Raw genomic sequence first — 21,455 nt, 5'->3', positions numbered from 1 at the left:
CATGTCGAAAAATGACCAAGAAAGCAAGGCTATAGTATGGCAAAAATGTCAAAATTTGACATGTTTCAAAAACAGCTGAAAACACTTCAAAATGACATAAAATAGTCTGCTGAGACACGCCATAGCATTTAAATTTGCGAAAATGATGAAAAACAGCATATTTTGGCATGTCGAAAAAATGACCAAAAAAGCAAGGCTATAGTATGGCAAAAATGTCAAAATTTGACATGTTTCAAAAACAGCTGAAAACACCTCAAAATGGCATAAAATAGCGTGCTGAGACACGCCATAGCATTTAAATTTACGAAAAAGGCCCAAAACACCATAATTTGGCATGTCGAAAAAATGACCAAGAAAGCAAGGCTATAGTATGGCAAAAATGTCAAAATTTGACATGTACCAAAAACAGCTGAAAACACCTCAAAATGGCATAAAATAGTCTGCTGAGACACGCCATAGCATTTAAATTTGCGAAAATGATGAAAAACAGCATATTTTGGCATGTCGAAAAAATGACCAAAAAGCAAGGCTATAGTATGGCAAAATGTCAAAATTTGACATGTTTCAAAAACAGCTGAAAACACTTCAAAATGACATAAAATAGTCTGCTGAGACACGCCATAGCATTTAAATTTATGAAACGATCAAAAACAGCATAATTTAGCATGTCGAAAAAATGACCAAAAAAGCAAGGCTATAGTATGGCAAAAATGTCAAAATTTGACATGTTCCAAAAACAGCTGAAAACACCTCAAAATGGCAGAAAATAGTCTGCTGAGACACGCCATAGCATTTAAATTTGCGAAAACGATGAAAAACAGCATATTTTGGCATGTCGAAAAAATGACCAAAAAAGCAAGGCTATAGTATGGCAAAATGTCAAAATTTGACATGTTCCAAAAACAGCTGAAAACACCTCAAAATGGCATAAAATAGTCTGCTGAGACACGCCATAGCATTTAAATTTTAAAAACGATGAAAAACAGCATATTTTGGCATGTCGAAAAAATGACCAAAAAAGCAAGGCTATAGTATGGCGAAAATGTCAAAATTTGACATGTTTCAAAAACAGCTGAAAACACTTCAAAATGACATAAAATAGTCTGCTGAGACACGCCATAGCATTTAAATTTGCGAAAAAGACCCAAAACAGCATAATTTAGCATGTCGAAAAAATGACCAAAAAAGCAAGGCTATAGTATGGCAAAAATGTCAAAATTTGACATGTTTCAAAAACAGCTGAAAACACCTCAAAATGGCATAAAATAGTCTGCTGAGACACGCCATAGCATTTAAATTTGCGAAAATGATGAAAAACAGCATATTTTGGCATGTCGAAAAAATGACCAAAAAAGCAAGGCTATAGTATGGCAAAAATGTCAAAATTTGACATGTTCCAAAAACAGCTGAAAACACCTCAAAATGGCTTGAAATAGTCTGCTGAGACACGCCATAGCATTTAAATTTGAAAAACGATGAAAAACAGCATATTTTGGCATGTCGAAAAAATGACCAAAAAAGCAAGGCTATAGTATGGCAAAAATGTCAAAATTTGACATGTTCCAAAAACAGCTGAAAACACCTCAAAATGGCATAAAATAGTCTGCTGAGACACGCCATAGCATTTAAATTTGCGAAAATGATCAAAAACAGCATATTTTGGCATGTCGAACAAATGACCAAAAAAGCAAGGCTATAGTATGGCGAAAATGTCAAAATTTGACATGTTTCAAAAACAGCTGAAAACACTTCAAAATGACATAAAATAGTCTGCTGAGACACGCCATAGCATTTAAATTTGCGAAAACGATGAAAAACAGCATAATTTAGCATGTCGAAAAAATGACCAAAAAAGCAAGGCTATAGTATGGCAAAAATGTCAAAATTTGACATGTTCCAAAAACAGCTGAAAACACCTCAAAATGGCAGAAAATAGTCTGCTGAGACACGCCATAGCATTTAAATTTGTGAAAACGATGAAAAACAGCATATTTTGGCATGTCGAAAAATGACCAAAAAGCAAGGCTATAGTATGGCAAAAATGTCAAAATTTGACATGTTCCAAAAACAGCTGAAAACACCTCAAAATGGCATAAAATAGTCTGCTGAGACACGCCATAGCATTTAAATTTGCGAAAACGATGAAAAACAGCATATTTTGGCATGTCGAAAAAATGACCAAAAAAGCAAGGCTATAGTATGGCAAAAATGTCAAAATTTGACATGTTTCAAAAACAGCTGAAAACACCTCAAAATGGCATAAAATAGTCTGCTGAGACACGCCATAGCAATTAAATTTACGAAAAAGGCCCAAAACACCATAATTTGGCATGTCGAAAAAATGACCAAGAAAGCAAGGCTATAGTATGGCAAAAATGTCAAAATTTGACATGTTCCAAAAACAGCTGAAAACACCTCAAAATGGCATAAAATAGTCTGCTGAGACACGCCATAGCATTTAAATTTGCGAAAATGATGAAAAACAGCATATTTTGGCATGTCGAACAAATGACCAAAAAAGCAAGGCTATAGTATGGCGAAAATGTCAAAATTTGACATGTTTCAAAAACAGCTGAAAACACTTCAAAATGACATAAAATAGTCTGCTGAGACACGCCATAGCATTTAAATTTGCGAAAACGATGAAAAACAGCATAATTTAGCATGTCGAAAAAATGACCAAAAAAGCAAGGCTATAGTATGGCAAAAATGTCAAAATTTGACATGTTCCAAAAACAGCTGAAAACACCTCAAAATGGCAGAAAATAGTCTGCTGAGACACGCCATAGCATTTAAATTTGCGAAAACGATGAAAAACAGCATATTTTGGCATGTCGAAAAAATGACCAAAAAAGCAAGGCTATAGTATGGCAAAAATGTCAAAATTTGACATGTTCCAAAAACAGCTGAAAACACCTCAAAATGGCATAAAATAGTCTGCTGAGACACGCCATAGCATTTAAATTTGCGAAAACGATGAAAAACAGCATATTTTGGCATGTCGAAAAAATGACCAAAAAGCAAGGCTATAGTATGGCAAAAATGTCAAAATTTGACATGTTTCAAAAACAGCTGAAAACACTTCAAAATGACATAAAATAGTCTGCTGAGACACGCCATAGCATTTAAATTTATGAAAATGATCAAAACAGCATAATTTAGCATGTCGAAAAAATGACCAAAAAAGCAAGGCTATAGTATGGCAAAAATGTCAAAATTTGACATGTTTCAAAAACAGCTGAAAACACCTCAAAATGGCATAAAATAGTCTGCTGAGACACGCCATAGCATTTAAATTTGCGAAAACGATGAAAAACAGCATAATTTAGCATGTCGAAAAAATGACCAAGAAAGCAAGGCTATAGTATGGCAAAAATGTCAAAATTTGACATGTTCCAAAAACAGCTGAAAACACCTCAAAATGACATAAAATAGTCTGCTGAGACACGCCATAGCATTTAAATTTGAAAATGATGAAAAACAGCATATTTTGGCATGTCGAAAAAATGACCAAAAAAGCAAGGCTATAGTATGGCAAAAATGTCAAAATTTGACATGTTTCAAAAACAGCTGAAAACACCTCAAAATGGCTTTAAATAGTCTGCTGAGACACGCCATAGCATTTAAATTGATGAAAACGATGAAAAACAGCATATTTTGGCATGTCGAAAAAATGACCAAGAAAGCAAGGCTATAGTATGGCAAAAATGTCAAAATTTGACATGTTCCAAAAACAGCTGAAAACACCTCAAAATGGCATAAAATAGCGTGCTGAGACACACCATAGCAATTAAATTTACGAAAAAGGCCCAAAACACCATAATTTGGCATGTCGAAAAAATGACCAAAAAAGCAAGGCTATAGTATGGCAAAAATGTCAAAATTTGACATGTTCCAAAAACAGCTGAAAACACCTCAAAATGGCATAAAATAGTCTGCTGAGACACGCCATAGCATTTAAATTTGCGAAAACGATCAAAAACAGCATATTTTAGCATGTCGAAAAAATGACCACAAAGGCAAGGCTATAGTATGGCGAAAATGTCAAAATTTGACATGTTTCAAAAACAGCTGAAAACACTTCAAAATGACTTAAAATAGTCTGCTGAGACATGCCATAGCATTTAAATTTGCAAAAACGATCAAAAACAGCATAATTTAGCATGTCGAAAAAATGACCAAAAAAGCAAGGCTATAGTATGGCAAAAATGTCAAAATTTGACATGTTCCAAAAACAGCTGAAAACACCTCAAAATGGCAGAAAATAGTCTGCTGAGACACGCCATAGCATTTAAATTTGCGAAAACGATGAAAAACAGCATATTTTGGCATGTCGAAAAAATGACCAAAAAAGCAAGGCTATAGTATGGCAAAAATGTCAAAATTTGACATGTTCCAAAAACAGCTGAAAACACCTCAAAATGGCATAAAATAGTCTGCTGAGACACGCCATAGCATTTAAATTTGCGAAAACGATGAAAAACAGCATATTTTGGCATGTCGAAAAAATGACCAAAAAAGCAAGGCTATAGTATGGCGAAAATGTCAAAATTTGACATGTTTCAAAAACAGCTGAAAACACTTCAAAATGACATAAAATAGTCTGCTGAGACACGCCATAGCATTTAAATTTGCGAAAACGATCAAAAACAGCATAATTTAGCATGTCGAAAAAATGACCAAAAAAGCAAGGCTATAGTATGGCAAAAATGTCAAAATTTGACATGTTTCAAAAACAGCTGAAAACACTTCAAAATGACATAAAATAGTCTGCTGAGACACGTCATAGCATTTAAATTGATGAAAAAGGCCCCAAACACCATAATTTGGCATGTCGAAAAAATGACCAAGAAAGCAAGGCTATAGTATGGCGAAAATGTCAAAATTTGACATGTTTCAAAAACAGCTGAAAACACCTCAAAATGGCATAAAATAGTCTGCTGAGACACGCCATAGCATTTAAATTTGCGAAAATGATGAAAAACAGCATATTTTGGCATGTCGAAAAAATGACCAAAAAAGCAAGGCTATAGTATGGCGAAAATGTCAAAATTTGACATGTTTCAAAAACAGCTGAAAACACTTCAAAATGACATAAAATAGTCTGCTGAGACACGCCATAGCATTTAAATTTGCGAAAACGATGAAAAACAGCATAATTTAGCATGTCGAAAAAATGACCAAAAAAGCAAGGCTATAGTATGGCAAAAATATCAAAATTTGACATGTTCCAAAAACAGCTGAAAACACCTCAAAATGGCAGAAAATAGTCTGCTGAGACACGCCATAGCATTTAAATTTGCGAAAACGATGAAAAACAGCATATTTTGGCATGTCGAAAAAATGACCAAAAAAGCAAGGCTATAGTATGGCAAAAATGTCAAAATTTGACATGTTCCAAAAACAGCTGAAAACACCTCAAAATGGCAGAAAATAGTCTGCTGAGACACGCCATAGCATTTAAATTTGCGAAAACGATGAAAAACAGCATATTTTGGCATGTCGAAAAAATGACCAAAAAAGCAAGGCTATAGTATGGCGAAAATGTCAAAATTTGACATGTTTCAAAAACAGCTGAAAACACTTCAAAATGACATAAAATAGTCTGCTGAGACACGCCATAGCACTTAAATTTGCGAAAATGATCAAAAACAGCATAATTTAGCATGTCGAAAAAATGACCAAAAAAGCAAGGCTATAGTATGGCAAAAATGTCAAAATTTGACATGTTTCAAAAACAGCTGAAAACACCTCAAAATGGCATAAAATAGTCTGCTGAGACACGCCATAGCATTTAAATTTGCGAAAACGATGAAAAACAGCATAATTTAGCATGTCGAAAAAATGACCAAGAAAGCAAGGCTATAGTATGGCAAAAATGTCAAAATTTGACATGTTCCAAAAACAGCTGAAAACACTTCAAAATGACATAAAATAGTCTGCTGAGACACGCCATAGCATTTAAATTTGCGAAAATGATGAAAAACAGCATATTTTGGCATGTCGAAAAAATGACCAAAAAGCAAGGCTATAGTATGGCGAAAATGTCAAAATTTGACATGTTTCAAAAACAGCTGAAAACACTTCAAAATGACATGAAATAGTCTGCTGAGACACGCCATAGCATTTAAATTTACGAAAAAGGCCCCAAACAGCATAATTTAGCATGTCGAAAAGATGACCAAAAAAGCAAGGCTATAGTATGGCAAAAATGTCAAAATTTGACATGTTTCAAAAACAGCTGAAAACACCTCAAAATGGCTTAAAACAGTCTGCTGAGACACGCCATAGCAATTAAATTTACGAAAAAGGCCCAAAACACCATAATTTGGCATGTCGAAAAAATGACCAGGAAAGCAAGGCTATAGTATGGCAAAAATGTCAAAATTTGACATGTTCCAAAAACAGCTGAAAACACCTCAAAATGGCATAAAACAGTCTGCTGAGACACGCCATAGCATTTAAATTTATGAAACGATGAAAAACAGCATAATTTAGCATGTCGAAAAAATGACCAAAAAAGCAAGGCTATAGTATGGCAAAAATGTCAAAATTTGACATGTTCCAAAAACAGCTGAAAACACCTCAAAATGGCAGAAAATAGTCTGCTGAGACACGCCATAGCATTTAAATTTGCGAAAACGATGAAAAACAGCATATTTTGGCATGTCGAAAAAATGACCAAAAAAGCAAGGCTATAGTATGGCAAAAATGTCAAAATTTGACATGTTCCAAAAACAGCTGAAAACACCTCAAAATGGCATAAAATAGTCTGCTGAGACACGCCATAGCATTTAAATTTGCGAAAACGATGAAAAACAACATATTTTGGCATGTCGAAAAAATGACCAAAAAAGCAAGGCTATAGTATGGCGAAAATGTCAAAATTTGACATGTTTCAAAAACAGCTGAAAACACTTCAAAATGACATAAAATAGTCTGCTGAGACACGCCATAGCACTTAAATTTGCGAAAATGATCAAAAACAGCATAATTTAGCATGTCGAAAAAATGACCAAAAAAGCAAGGCTATAGTATGGCAAAAATGTCAAAATTTGACATGTTTCAAAAACAGCTGAAAACACCTCAAAATGGCATAAAATAGTCTGCTGAGACACGCCATAGCATTTAAATTTGCGAAAACGATGAAAACAGCATAATTTAGCATGTCGAAAAAATGACCAAAAAAGCAAGGCTATAGTATGGCAAAAATGTCAAAATTTGACATGTTTCAAAAACAGCTGAAAACACCTCAAAATGGCTTAAAATAGTCTGCTGAGACACGCCATAGCATTTAAATTGATGAAAAAGGCCCCAAACACCATAATTTGGCATGTTGAAAAAATGACCAAGAAAGCAAGGCTATAGTATGGCGAAAATGTCAAAATTTGACATGTTCCAAAAACAGCTGAAAACACCTCAAAATGGCATAAAATAGCGTGCTGAGACACGCCATAGCATTTAAATTTGCGAAAAAGACCCAAAACGCCATAATTTGGCATGTCCAAAACATGACCAAGAAAGCAAGGCTATAGTATGGCAAAAATGTCAAAATTTGACATGTTCCAAAAACAGCTGAAAACACCTCAAAATGGCTTAAAATAGTCTGCTGAGACACGCCATAGCATTTAAATTGATGAAAAAGGCCCAAAACACCATAATTTGGCATGTCGAAAAAATGACCAAGAAAGCAAGGCTATAGTATGGCGAAAATGTCAAAATTTGACATGTTTCAAAAACAGCTGAAAACACTTCAAAATGACATAAAATAGTCTGCTGAGACACGCCATAGCACTTAAATTTGCGAAAACGATCAATAACAGCATAATTTAGCATGTCGAAAAAATGACCAAAAAAGCAAGGCTATAGTATGGCAAAAATGTCAAAATTTGACATGTTTCAAAAACAGCTGAAAACACCTCAAAATGGCTTAAAATAGTCTGCTGAGACACGCCATAGCATTTAAATTGATGAAAAAGGCCCCAAACACCACAATTTGGCATGTCGAAAAAATGACCAAAAAAGCAAGGCTATAGTATTGCAAAAATGTCAAAATTTGACATGTTCCAAAAACTCCTGAAAACACCTCAAAATGGCATAAAATAAGCTGCTGAGACACGCCATAGCATTTAAATGTGTGAAAACGATCAAAAACAGCATATTTTGGCATGTCGAAAAAATGACCAAAAAAGCAAGGCTGTAGTATGGCAAAAATGTCAAAATTTGACATGTTTCAAATCAGCTGAAAACACCTCAAAATGGCATAGAATAGCGTGCTGAGACATGCCATAGCATTTAAATTTGCGAAAAAGGCCCAAAACACCATAATTTGGCACGTCAAAAAAATGACCAAAAAAGCAAGGCTATAGTATGGCGAAAAATGTCAAAATTTGACATGTTCCAAAAACAGCTGAAAACACCTCAAAATGGCTTAAAATAGTCTGCTGAGACACGCCGTAGCATTTAAATTTGCGAAAACGATGAAAAACAGCATAATTTAGCATGTCGAAAAAATGACCAAAAAAGCAAGGCTATAGTATGGCAAAAATGTCAAAATTTGACATGTTCCAAAAACAGCTGAAAACACCTCAAAATGGCATAAAATATTATGACATGCCATTACATTGAATGTAATAATGTATGCAATAGTACAGTGTGTCAAAAAATGTCAAATTTTGACATGGCATGAAATTGCTTAAAACAACAAAATATACCTTGTAGAGACACAGCATAGTATAGAAATTGGAGATAAAGGCAAAAAAAAAGGTCAAAAACATCATGATTTAGCATTTTTGGCAAAAATGGCAGTATGTCAAAACATGTCAAATTTTGACGTCATGAAAATGGCTTAAAACAACATATAGCTTGCAGAGATGCCTCATATCATATGAAGTTAGAAAAAAAGGGCCATTAACGTTATAATTCAGCACCTTTAAGAAATGATTAAAAACGACATGTTTTACGGGATTAGGGATTTACGTCAGAGTTGCAACCCCCAAATTTGAAAGTTATTCTTTTTCAGTTAACGTATTGTCTAACAAATCAGACAGTGATGGCACACCGCTGTGTTGTACTACTTTTTTTCTACCAAAAATGTTTTGCGCTGGTCAGGGGGTTGTTGGCTGAAAAAATATTTCAAAGGGGGTACATAAATGAGTTACGTTTGAGAACCACTGTGACATAGTATGACTTTTTTGCAGGATTTTGGACGACGTGCTTTAGTATGACTTATTGACACGATTTTGGACAACATGCTATGCTATGTTTTTTAAGACTTATTTTTGTCATACTGTATTATGACTTTTACACATACAATTCTTTGACTTTTTGATGACTTTAATACATAATTATGTAACTTAAATGAGTGCAGACATTTCATAACATTTATATTATGCTTTGATCATACAGATCCTGTACTGTTTGCATTGCATGCAGAATAGCCTCCATCACTTCATTTGGGTACGTGCACATTTGTAAACACACAACTTCCTTGCTATACACAGGTATTTTATTCATATCCAATAGATTGTAACTGCATGTGAGTCTGTCGCTTAACAGTTATAAAACATACTTACACAGATTAGAAATCAGTGCTCCAGAAAAAAAGAGTAAATTTAAGGCACAAGACAAACTCTCTAATTTGTGGTTTTCAGTATGAGAACCAGATCACACGTAAAAATGTACTGTATCAATGTGGAGAAATATACAATATTTATCACCACGTAAATCTGTTTACAACAGACACATTTCTATGACTAACCTTCTCGGGACACTAGATGTAGTCATATACAATTTAACACATGATGTATATTAAGTGCAGTTGTTCCCTATTTCTTCCTGTTAACTCATTTATTGAGGTGAGATTTAAAAAAAAAGGTGACGTGGGTTTAACTTCATCAAGAAAAATGATCACAACAATCTCATACAATCCCACTTTGAAAAGCTCCAAACTATCGCTTTAACGTTAAAAACCAGAAAAAGCTGAATGATCCTGTTTTTAGTATGTAGCATCAGAAACCTGCTTTTGTAACACATTACATGATTTTCAGTACTAAATTTGTTCAAATATAGTCCATTTAGGGTCCACAAAGTTTTGTCCAGTTTAATATAGTAGACAATAAGGGGCCTAATCATTGATGTGGAATCCCCACTCAATCTCTGGCTCATCATCAAGGCGCATGACAAGGTACGACAGCAGCTGGAAGAGGTTCTGCCACAGACCCAAGAAGAGGTACAGATAAAAGTCGCTGACATCCATTTGGCAGTGTACTCCTGAGTGATTCATATCGCACACACACTCAAAACTGTTCACATAGTTGATACAGAAGCCTCCGTTCATACATGGTTCGGAGACACATTCATCCACATCCTTCTCACACCTGGAAAGAAACATGAGCACAGAATAAAAAATTAAAAAAGGAAAGGCAGAATGTAAAACATAAGCCAAGTAACTACATGTAATGTAACATAATATACTGTGCCATATATGACATATGACTTTATTTGACATGGTATATTAAACATGATATAATAAAAAAAAATATGTATGTAATGTACCACACTAAGACTTTTCTCAACGCGCTATACTATGACCATTTTCAACATGCAAGTGAATAAATTATTATATTTTTTCCGGCATGCTATGCTATTACTTTTTTGGTAAACATACTATACTGTGACCATATTAGAAGTTTTTTGGACAGGCTACAGAAGAACCTGTTTTGACCTGCTATACTATGACTGTTTTAACTGCTATCTTATGTGATATATTATGATTTTTTCTCAGGTTTTTTTGTAATTCTATACGATGACATGCACAGCAGTTTCTTTACATGACTGTTTTTCGAAATGCTACACTGTGATTTTTTTTTTTTACATAATAAACTATGCCCTTTTGAGAAGTTTTATACACATACTGTACTTTGACTTTATTTTCTTTTGTCGACATGATACATTTAGACTTTTTTTATGCTATTTTTGAAGACATACTTCACATTAACTTTTCAAGCTATTTTGGACGATGTATGACTTTTTTTTGCCATTTGGACAAAATGCCATACTAATGCCATACTATGATTTTTTTTACACTACTTTGGACGACATGCTATAGCATGACTTTTTTGATGCAAATTTGGACAACATACTATACTGTAACTATGACTTTTATCACATACAATACTTTTTTATGACACAATATACAATAACTTGTTTTGACACATTATCTCTATAACTTTTACGACATTTTATACTACAAACTCTTACATACTCTTTAGTGACTCATTGACAACATACTATACTACAACCATTCTATCACATACTATACAATTACTTTTTAATGCCCTTTCTTATGACACAGTATACTTCTATTTTCTTGACACTTGTTTATGATATTTTAATGGCAAACTATACTATGATTTTTGTTTGACATACTATACGGTGTGTTTTTATGTTATATAGTATGATGACTTTTAAAACACACTGTAGGCCTTCTAATTCTTTTATAATATTCTATACTATGACCATTTTTCTTTTTACATTTTCAATTACTTTTTTAATGACATTTTATACCAAGACGATTTTTATCACATACTAAAGACATATTATTCCATGAGTTGTGTCATCGCATTTTATACTATGACTTCTTATGACAATTTTATGACATACTATACCATGACTTTTTAAAATCACATTGACGAACTGCACTGTTACTTTTGTTTATCACATACTGTAGGGCTGCTTTAAATTTTGACCCATGTGTTAGATTTTTGAGGATTTCTCCATAACATAGTATATGATGACTTTTTTGGACTTTTCATGACATTCTCCATCCATCCATCCATTGTCTGCCGCTTATCTGGGGTCGGGTCACAGGGGCAGCAGCCTAAGCACGGAAGCCCAGACTTCTCTCTCCCCGGCCACTTCGTCTAGCTTTTCCCAGGGGATCCCAAGGCGTTCCCAGGCCGGCTGGGAGACAGTCTCTCCAGCGTGTCCTGGGTCTTCCCTGGGGCCTCCTACCGGTAGGACGTGCCCTGAACACCTCACCAGGGAGGCATCGCTGAGGCATCCTAATTAGATGCCCGAGCCACCTCATCAGGCTCTTCTCAACGAGCTGCGGCTCTACTCCAAACTACTCCCGGATGACCAAGCTTCTCACCCTATCTATAAGGGAGAGCCCAGCCACCTTAGGGAGGAAGCTCACTTTTCAGCTGCTTGTACCCGCGACCTTGTTCTTTCGGTCACTACCCAAAGCTCGTGTACCATAGGTGAGGGAAGGAACAAAGATTGACCGGTAAATCAGGGCTTTGCCTTTTGGCTCAGCTCCCTCTTCACCACAACAGATTGGTGCAGAGTCCGCATTACTGCAGACGCCACACCGATCCGCCTTTCAATCTCCCGCTCCATCCATCCCTCACTCGTGAACAAGACCCCGAGGTACTTAAACTCCTCCACTTGGGGCAGGATCTCCTCCCCGATCTGGAGAGGGCACTCCACCCTTTTCCGTCTGAGAACCATGGCCTCGGATTTGGAGGTGCTGATTCTCATTCTGGCCGCTTCACACTCGGCTGCGAACTGATCCAGCAAGAGCTGAAGGTCCTACCCTAATGAAGCCAACAGGACCACATCATCTGCAAAAAGCAGCGACCCAATCCTGAGGTCACTAAACCAGTCCCCGTCAACGCCCTGGCTGCGGCTAGAAATTCTGTCCATAAAAGTTATGAACAGGTGACAAAGGGCAGAGTCCAACATTCACTGGAAACAAGTCTGACTTACTGCCGGCAATGTGGACCAAGCTCCGGCTCTCATCTCTCTCTCTCTCATCCACCCCCGGGGCCCTGCCACCAAGGAGCTTTTTGACACCTAGGCAACCTCAGCCCCAGAGATGGGAGAGCCCACTCCCGAGTCCCCAGGCCCTGCTTCCTCACCGGAAGGCGTGTCGGTGGGATTGAGGAGGTCTTCGAAGTATTCCTTCCACCGATCCACAACGTCCCGCGTCGAGGTCAGCAGCGCACCATCCCCACCGTACACAGTGTTGACAGGGCACTGCCTGAAACGCCGAATGGTTGTCCAGAACCTCTTCAAAGCTGTCCGGAAGTTGTTCTTCATGGCCCCACCAAACTCCTCCCATGCCCAGGTTTTTGGTTCGGCAACCGCCGTAGCTGCACTCCGCTTGGCCTGCCGGTACCTGTCTGCTGCCTCCAGGGTCCAACAGGCTAAGAAGGCCCGGCAGGACTCCTTCTTCAGCTTGACAGCATCCCTCACCACCGGTGTCCACCATCGAGTTCAGGTGTTGCTGCCACAACAGGCACCAACCACCTTACGGCCACAGCACCAATCGGCCGCCTCAACAACGGAGGCATAGAACATGGCCCACTGGGACTCAATGTCCCCGCCTCCCCTGGGACATGGTCGAAGCTTTCCCTGATGGGGACGGGAGACTCTGCCAGACGTTCCCAGCAGACCCTCACAATGCGCTTGGGTCTGCCAGGTCTGACCGCCATCCTCCCCCACCATCAGACCCAACTCACCACCAGGTGGTGATCGGTGACAGCTCCGCCCCTCTCTTCAGCCGAGAGTCCAAGACATGCGGCCGCAAGTCCAACGACATGACTACAAAGTCGATCATCGAACTGCAGCCTAGGGTGTCCTGATGCCAAGTGCACATATGGACACCCTTATGGTTGAACATGGTGTTTGTTATGGACAATCTGTGGTGAGCACAGAAGTCCAATAACAAAACACCACTCGGGTTCAGATCAGGGGGGCCATTACTCCCGATCACGCCCTGCCAGGTCTCACTGTCGCTGCCAACGTGAGCGTTGAAGTCCCCCAGCAGAACGAAGGAGTCCCCAGAAGGAGCACTCCCTCTAAGGACTCCAAAAAGGGTGGATACTCTGACCTGCTGTTTGGACCATAGGCAGAAACAACAGTCAGGATCCATCCCCCCACCCGAAGGCTGAGGGAGGCTACCTTCTCGTTCACCAGGGTAAACTCCAACATACAGGCACCCAGCCGGAGGGCAATAAGTATTGCCACCCCTGCCCGGCACCTCTCACCAGTGGCAACTCCAGAGTGGAAGAGAGTCCAACCCCTCTCGAGAAGACTGGTTCCAGAGCCCAAGCTATGTGTCGAGGTGAGGCCGACTATATCTAGTCAGAACTTCTCAACCTCGTGCACCAGTTCAGGCTCCTTCCCCACCAGAGAGGTGACATTCCACGTCCCTAGAGCTAGCTTCTGCAGCCGAGGATCCGACCGCCATGGTCCCCGCCTTCGGCTGCCACCCAACTCACAGCGCACCCGACCCCTTTGTTCCCTCCTATGGATGGTAAGCCCACGGGAAGGAGGTGCCATGTTGCCTCTTTGGGCTTTGCCTGGCTGGGCCCCATGGGTGACCCACCCATGGGCGAGGGAAACTTTGGACCATTTGTGTCATTCATCATAAGGGGTCTGGTGACATACTATTATGTGAAAATATACTATGACTTTTTTTAAATGACGTACTATACTATGACTTTTATGATAAACTACAGTATGACTTTTTTATCACATACTATACTATAACTTCCATAAATACAAATTCCTGTGTGTGTTTTTTCAACAACAATTTTTCTCCTGTGACTTTTAATGACACTGTATTATGGCTTTTTATGACATACTATTGGCCTACTCTACATTTAATGACAATGTATACATAACTTTTTTTTACACTTTTAATTACTTTTTCATGACTTCCTGATCACATAGTATACTATGACTTTCTTCATCACATAATATAGTAGGATTTTTATGACATAGTATATTATGACTTTTCTCAAAACATTCTATACAATGACTTTTTTAACCACATTTTAAATACTTTTGTAGACATTTTATTCCATGAGTTTTTGCCACAAACTACACTATGACTTTGTTTTAGTCACATAGACAAACTATATTGTGACTTTTGTTTATCACATATAAGCCAAGTATGATTGTTTTTCATATTATATACTATTACATTTGTATTACATTTTTGGGACTTCTTCATGACATGATACTATACTGTGACTTTTATCTGACATAGTTTTATGTAATATACTATGACTTTTCTTCTGACATACTATACTATGACTTTTATGATATACTATGACTTTTTATCATATACTCTACCATGACAGCATCTTATAGGCCTATTAAAACTTTTATGACAATCTATACTATGACATGTTTTACATGTTTTCTCATGTTTTACTTACACGATGACTTTTAATGGATTTTTTTATGGCAAACTATACTATGGTTGATATTTTAATACAATTCATATAAAAGTCCAAAGCTGAGTTTCCTTTGACTTTCCCATAAATAGGAGGGTATTTCTTGTTGTTGTTTTGTTTATGTATGACCTGTGAACAAGTGAACACTTTTCTGCAATCAACTCAATAGCAATGCATTTTTTTGCTGGCATGTGACATTTTTTGTACGATATTTTGTTGTATTTTTTTCCAGGTGTACATTGTCATTTTAGTTAGTTGTCTTTTTTTTTTTTTTTTTACAAGATTTTTTGAACTACTTTTTCAAAGTCGCTTTAGTTAACTGGATTCCTCCTGAGGTTAGCTTTGTTGTAGTTCATTTTTTCTCTGGTGTAAAATAATGTGTAGCTTGCAAAATGATGCTTCAAAAGTAGAATCCCAACACTGAGTATGCAAGCCAGCATGCTGTTCTGGTTACTCTGACTCACAATTCTCTGCATAGCTAAAGATACATTACATCAACTGAGCCAACCTGCAGACAGTGGATAGCTTGCACTGTCAAGTGTTTAAATGGTAGTGACTAACTATGTCTGTCTGTAGTTTGGTGCTAGGCAGGAAGCAGTGGGAGTTTTCTACCTATTCTTTTTTTGTTTGTTTGCTTTTTCAGACCATAGCTCCCATCAATAACAACACTGATGTTGAACTTAGGGGGTCTAAACCGTTAGGTAATTATTTTCCGACCCTTATTTTTCACAAATCAATCTCATGGCAGTTATGCTACGTTTAAATACTAATAAACAATTCTAGTACATTTAATTTAAAAGTGTATGACTGAGGTGCCATATGCAGTAAATCATATCTGAGGATATCTAACGACCCCATGTGGGGCCTTTAGGTGCTGACCCCAGGGTTGAGAAACCTCAAGGTCAGCAAAGAAGATTAAATATTATTATGTATGTCCTACCACTGTCCCGTGAAACCAGGCAGGCAGTAGCAGGTGTTGTCTGCTTCAGAGCAGTTCCCTCCATTAAAGCAGCTGTAGTTCCACCTTGTACCTGTGCATGTAGATACAGGCAACTGAGGAAGTCTGAAAAGACAAAAGAACATGTGAATGCCCTCCATTTTGGTACTGGTGGAATAATATATATGGAATATTCACATGCTTTAGTAAAACAATGGAAATGTTTTAGTAGTCACTCACGGATTTGTCTCAATGTACCATGGGATTTCAGGAATTTTCTCCCTGTAAGACACCAGTTTGTATATCAGTACAGCTCAGAGCTTGTCAGCTTAATACAGGTGAGTACTACGGTAAGTTTGGTGTCAAAGAGATATTAATAAACTGTGGATGAACTCACTCGCAGTATTGGCCCGTCAGATTTTGAGGGCAGAGGCACGCGTAGCTCTGGAGACCTTTGAGGCACGTGGAGCCTTCGCTGCAATTACTGTTTTCACACATATCGACTTCTACTTCACACTGTTTACCACTGTACCCCGGCTCACACAAACACTCGAATCCCCCAGGTAGGTCGATGCAGTTACCGTAGATGCAGGGGCTAGAGATGCAGGTGTCAGTTCGGTCTTGACACAGTGGGCCCATCCATTCAGAGGGACATGTGCAATGGTGCAGGTCAAACAGGTCCTCACACGTGCCCTCGTTCTTGCAAGGGTTTGGTGCACACACACTGGCTCCCCAGCAGCCATAACGTGGGGCAGCATCACTATTGATCCTAACAAACTGCTCCTCCTGAGGTCTGGGGAGGTTCAACTCTGTGTCCAAGTGCAAAGGAAGAGCAAGACCTCCAATCTCCACTGGGCCCAGACAGCCAGACAGGTTTACTCCAGCATCCAGGCTCAGTCCCCCAAGGAAGATGTCTGCTCCCTCCTGAAGAAAATCCAAGTCCCCAGTGGCTGATTTGGACATTCCTGGCTCCTTTTTGCCTCCATCCACAGTCATGATCCACCTGGAGGTCTGGGGTGTCTGGCTCTCCATACTGAGCTCCACAGTGTGCCACTCTCCATCACTGACTAAACTTGGGCTTCTAACTGTCACCTTGAGGGGATCCTTGTCAGCCCCAGACTGGAGCTCCAGGACCACATGAGAGTCTAGGAGGGAGACAGTGAGGTAGTGTGAGTCCTTCTGTGCATGCAGTAAGGTGGCAGTGGACTGTCTTGTGCGGAGGCTGAGGGAGACACTGTTGAGACTGCGCTTAATCTTCCCGTTGCTCCTGTAGTGCAAAATGCTGCTTTCAACCCGAAATGTCACGTTAGACAAACCTAAAGGAGAGAAATAAAAGAGACTTAATGAGTGCCTGAACACTGTTTTGCAAAAAACAAAATTACAAATAATAAAACATATCAAAAAGCCTTGTAGTGTCCTAAACTAAACCTGTACATCACTGCATAAACCACTGGAGGTAACCAAAGACAAGATTTAAAGGGGCATTAAGTGCTGAACTTTCACATATAAATGATCATCCACAACGTGCAAGCCCCTTGGCAAGCAAGTTCACACAGTCCATGACAGTCCAATCCATGCCAGGGAACGCTCTCTGTATTAGCAGAGTTTTGGTGTCAGGCATCCATGCTGACTTTACCATGCATGTACACTAGAAATGATGCATTTTAAGCAGCCAGAGGGATGAATTAATTTATTTTATGTTAGATTTGTTGTACTTGGCACTGCTTAGCATTTTTTTCCCTTTATTTCTATGTGCATGACTGAAGTTTTCTTCTGATACTATGTATGTTGACAATTTTGAGATAAAGATAAGGACAAAAAGAATTGGGAAAGATCGTAGTGGTGGTGCAGCAGCTGGTATGGCAAAAGATAAATCCCAAGAAATGTATAAATGTTTCTGGAGTGGATGATCTAGATAAAAATGAAACTCTGTGTTCAGAGGAAGGATTAAAAGAAAAAAGACACATGAACAGAGAGCTACAGAGGGCAGATGAGATGCGGTGAGCTTACCTACAGGCATACATCATGAGGACACAGAGTGTGTAACTACTCCCACTGGCAGGAGAAAAAAGTTCTGCGCTCCAAATTAAAGTTAGTCTAGAAGTCTTTCCTAATAACATAAAATACTCCTGACTGAACAGCAAACAATGAAGTAGATGTGACATCTACAAATTCACAAAAGAACAGAGATAAAGTGCTCTCAAAATGTGTTGGTAACAACTCAAAGAGAAGTAGAGAAAAAGCCATGACTGCAGCAAGTTAATGTGCTAAATATGTGTAAATATATGACCACTTGATGGCATTAAAAACACAGAAAAAAAGGCTTAGACTGGCAACTGCTCTGGATTAGCGGCTCCCCTCCTTTTCTCTATGTGGACATGTGACATCTCCAAGAGGACTTGTCATCATAAACTTCCACAGGCATGTAGACTTAATCTGACCAGGGATTACCACGTCTTAGAGGAATCCTATGCAGGATCTCTGCCTCAACTCTGTTCCCTCCTGTAATCAGCCAAGCTGTAATTAATCAGTGCCTGCACCAGCGAGACCGCACACAGTCCCTCCAGTGGATACAAACCGAAATCAAAAATGGGCGAGTATAATAAAAGACTTACACATATGGATCCTTTTTCTAGGCAATATTTTCACGTGCCAGGGGCAGAAACAACAACAGTGGCTGCACACATAACACTATTCAGAGCATAGATCCTATTCTTTGGTCATTCTAAGATAATCTTTGAGATGGGAAGGATACTTTTATTTGCTTCAACCACAGAGATTAATGTGGATTGATTTATGTAACTATCACTACAGACTAATATAATGACAGCATTACTTGGAAGTGTATCAAACAGGGTTGCTCGACTATGGCAAAAATCACAGTCACCATCATTGTGGCCAATTTTGAAATCCTGATTATATGACATGATTACTCATTAACTTCAGCACAGTGGATTTACTTGATCTCTAATTATAATTTAACAGAAAAACAACTTAAAAATAAGAGTAAAACATTAGATGAATCAATAAAGTAAATAATAGGTAAATATAAAATGGGTGTAGGGGGGACCTGGCTATTGGTTGAAGAGCCATGGACGATGATTACTCTGCGCAGCATGCATGAAAATGAATTACAATGTGATATATCAAAACATTTTTCTTGTTTTTTTTTTCCTTAGGGTCTGAATAAGATTATTAAATTTGCTGACAGCCACTTTTTATTTTAGAAATAAAGTCACTAAAGGGGTCTGCGGGGGTTGATAAATTGTCTGTTTCCACTTTAACACAATGTTTTCTCAAAGGGCCCTGACATACCAAGTCGATGTCAACGCTGGGACATTGAGGAGAATCTGTCACCCTAGTTTTTGTGATGTTTCCAGCACCATTGGCACATGTTGCCTTTGTCAGCTGTTTCTCAGATGATTAAGCCTGTCGATATGCTGGTAGACCTGATGCAACCTGACAGTTTGCAAAACCCAGACTGCTTAAGTCAAGAGGAAGTGAGGTCAAAACAATAGTAAGATTATATTTTTAGCCACTTAGCATTTCGTAATTGTTTGTGGTGTTGTTTGCTGACACCCAGTAAATATCCTTTGTTCTTTTAACATTGGATTGCGCTGTTAACGTGCTAAACTGGCGTCTTCAATCCATTCTGTCAGTCCTCTTATTTTCTTATTTTGAATGCATAACGATTATCGCCCCCTGCTGGTATGTAGAGGTATATCCTTTCACACAGGTGCAGAATATACGTACTAGTTTGGTTGTTGACTGTAGTCTTTGCAGTGTGTTCATATGCTACATTTTGGCCAGATAATGAAACAACAGGTCCTGATATCAGGATACTCACATTCAAAGCCCTGAGAGCGGGGTTGACAAACAGCAGTGGTAGGGCAGGGAGACAGTTCACACCATTTCACCTCTTCACAGCGCTGCCCTGCAGTGTTGGGGGGGCAATTACAGATGAAATCGTCCCACATGGAGTAACACACTCCTCCGTTGAGACAGGGTTTGACCTATTAAAGAGAAAAAAAGTAGAAAAAAAATCCCTCATGTCAGTTCTACAGTATCCTCAATTATTGTTAGTGAAGAGAAGGAATGAAAATATCTCACTAGCTCATTGAAGACAATATAATAAACACAAGAACATTGATATAACTAACAGCGCAGGCATCGTCACTGCTACATCCTTGTGCGACGTTGCTGAGGTGGTCCAGGCTGTAAGATTCCACAGGAGCTGCAATGCGATAGAACTGCAGTCGTTTGCTGTTAATCCTCAGATCCTGGACACATCCTTTAAAGTAGCCCCCAAACGAAGCAGAGGCTCTTGAGTCTGGAAGCCCCCCAATGTAAACCAGATCTCCAGGATGGGCCTGGATGGGCCTAACAGACATTGAGCCCTGGTTCTGGGCTGACTGGAACAATGTGGCCGTTGTTCCTTCCAGCCTCACAGTCACTAGATGGAAATGGCCGTCATTGACCGCAGACCGTCCAACAAGGGTCTCAAAGTTGTTGACCTGAACTCTGACCCTGCCCTCTTCCAGCCACAGGCGGAGGTACTGGCTGGTGCTGTTGGCCAGGATAAGGAGCAGGCCTCTGGACTGTCTGGTGCGAATGAACATGGATATGGTCACAGTATCACCTGGGTCACTGTCCAGTGAGAATAAAGCGTAACTATCCAGGTCTTTGCTTCCAAACCTTGCTGTGATATACTCTGCATGGGTAAAGGGAAGAGAAAGAAAGGGTATGAATGAACTTAAACAAAAAACAATGAAAAGCACATGTAACAGGAACAGTATGACATTTTGGAAAATAACATATTTCTATATGAAGCTACAGTCAGCAGCTGACTATCTTGGCTTAAAGAGGAGGAAAAGGAAGAAACAGAAGTGTGGCTATGTCCAGTGGTAACAAAATCCACCTGCCAGGAACTCTAATGCTCACTAAATATCTCATTATATTTTGTGTTTAATCTGTACAAAAATGGAGGAGTAAACAGGGCAGTTAGCCATAATATGGGGATAGGTGCTACACGTAATGGCTACAGCAATGCACGATTGGTCTTTTTGTGTGTGTAGCATAAAGGGGCTACAACTGCAGTTTGGTGTGCAACTCAGTGTTGAATCTTGAACCTTGACTATTTCTTGGCTTGGTAGAGTAACTTCAAGAGTATCCACAGCCAAGAAATAGCCAGAGACATAATGCCATTTGTCATTTTTACTTTGGCTGTGGCTATTTAACAGACTGATGTGTCTTTTGGGTTTTCTTGA

The 21,455-nt window shown here is 38.7% G+C and overlaps 1 protein-coding gene across 2 annotated transcripts in view; it reads right to left on the bottom strand.

Annotated features, from left to right (window-relative positions):
* Positions 1 to 9,486: 9,486 nt before the first annotated feature.
* Positions 9,487 to 21,455, bottom strand: part of LOC121964406 (protein crumbs homolog 1-like) — a 26,098-nt gene continuing 14,129 nt past the window's right edge. For both annotated transcript variants that reach the window (XM_088085195.1, XM_088085196.1), the window contains 6 exons: positions 20,349 to 20,899; positions 20,036 to 20,201; positions 16,586 to 17,504; positions 16,429 to 16,470; positions 16,192 to 16,314; positions 9,487 to 10,379 (listed from right to left, as the gene is read on the bottom strand). In XM_088085195.1, the coding sequence (XP_087941321.1) occupies positions 10,127 to 10,379; positions 16,192 to 16,314; positions 16,429 to 16,470; positions 16,586 to 17,504; positions 20,036 to 20,201; positions 20,349 to 20,899 (2,054 nt within the window). In that variant the 3' untranslated portion in view covers positions 9,487 to 10,126. The remainder of the gene's footprint in view (positions 10,380 to 16,191; positions 16,315 to 16,428; positions 16,471 to 16,585; positions 17,505 to 20,035; positions 20,202 to 20,348; positions 20,900 to 21,455) is intronic.

This window comes from Plectropomus leopardus, chromosome 12, assembly GCF_026936395.1.
Source record: "Plectropomus leopardus strain MGB_pleo_1.0 chromosome 12, ASM2693639v1, whole genome shotgun sequence".
NCBI classification, from domain to species: Eukaryota; Metazoa; Chordata; class Actinopteri; order Perciformes; family Serranidae; genus Plectropomus; species Plectropomus leopardus.
Note: the sequence above shows the minus strand (reverse complement) of the source record. Positions and strands in the feature narration are given on the sequence as shown.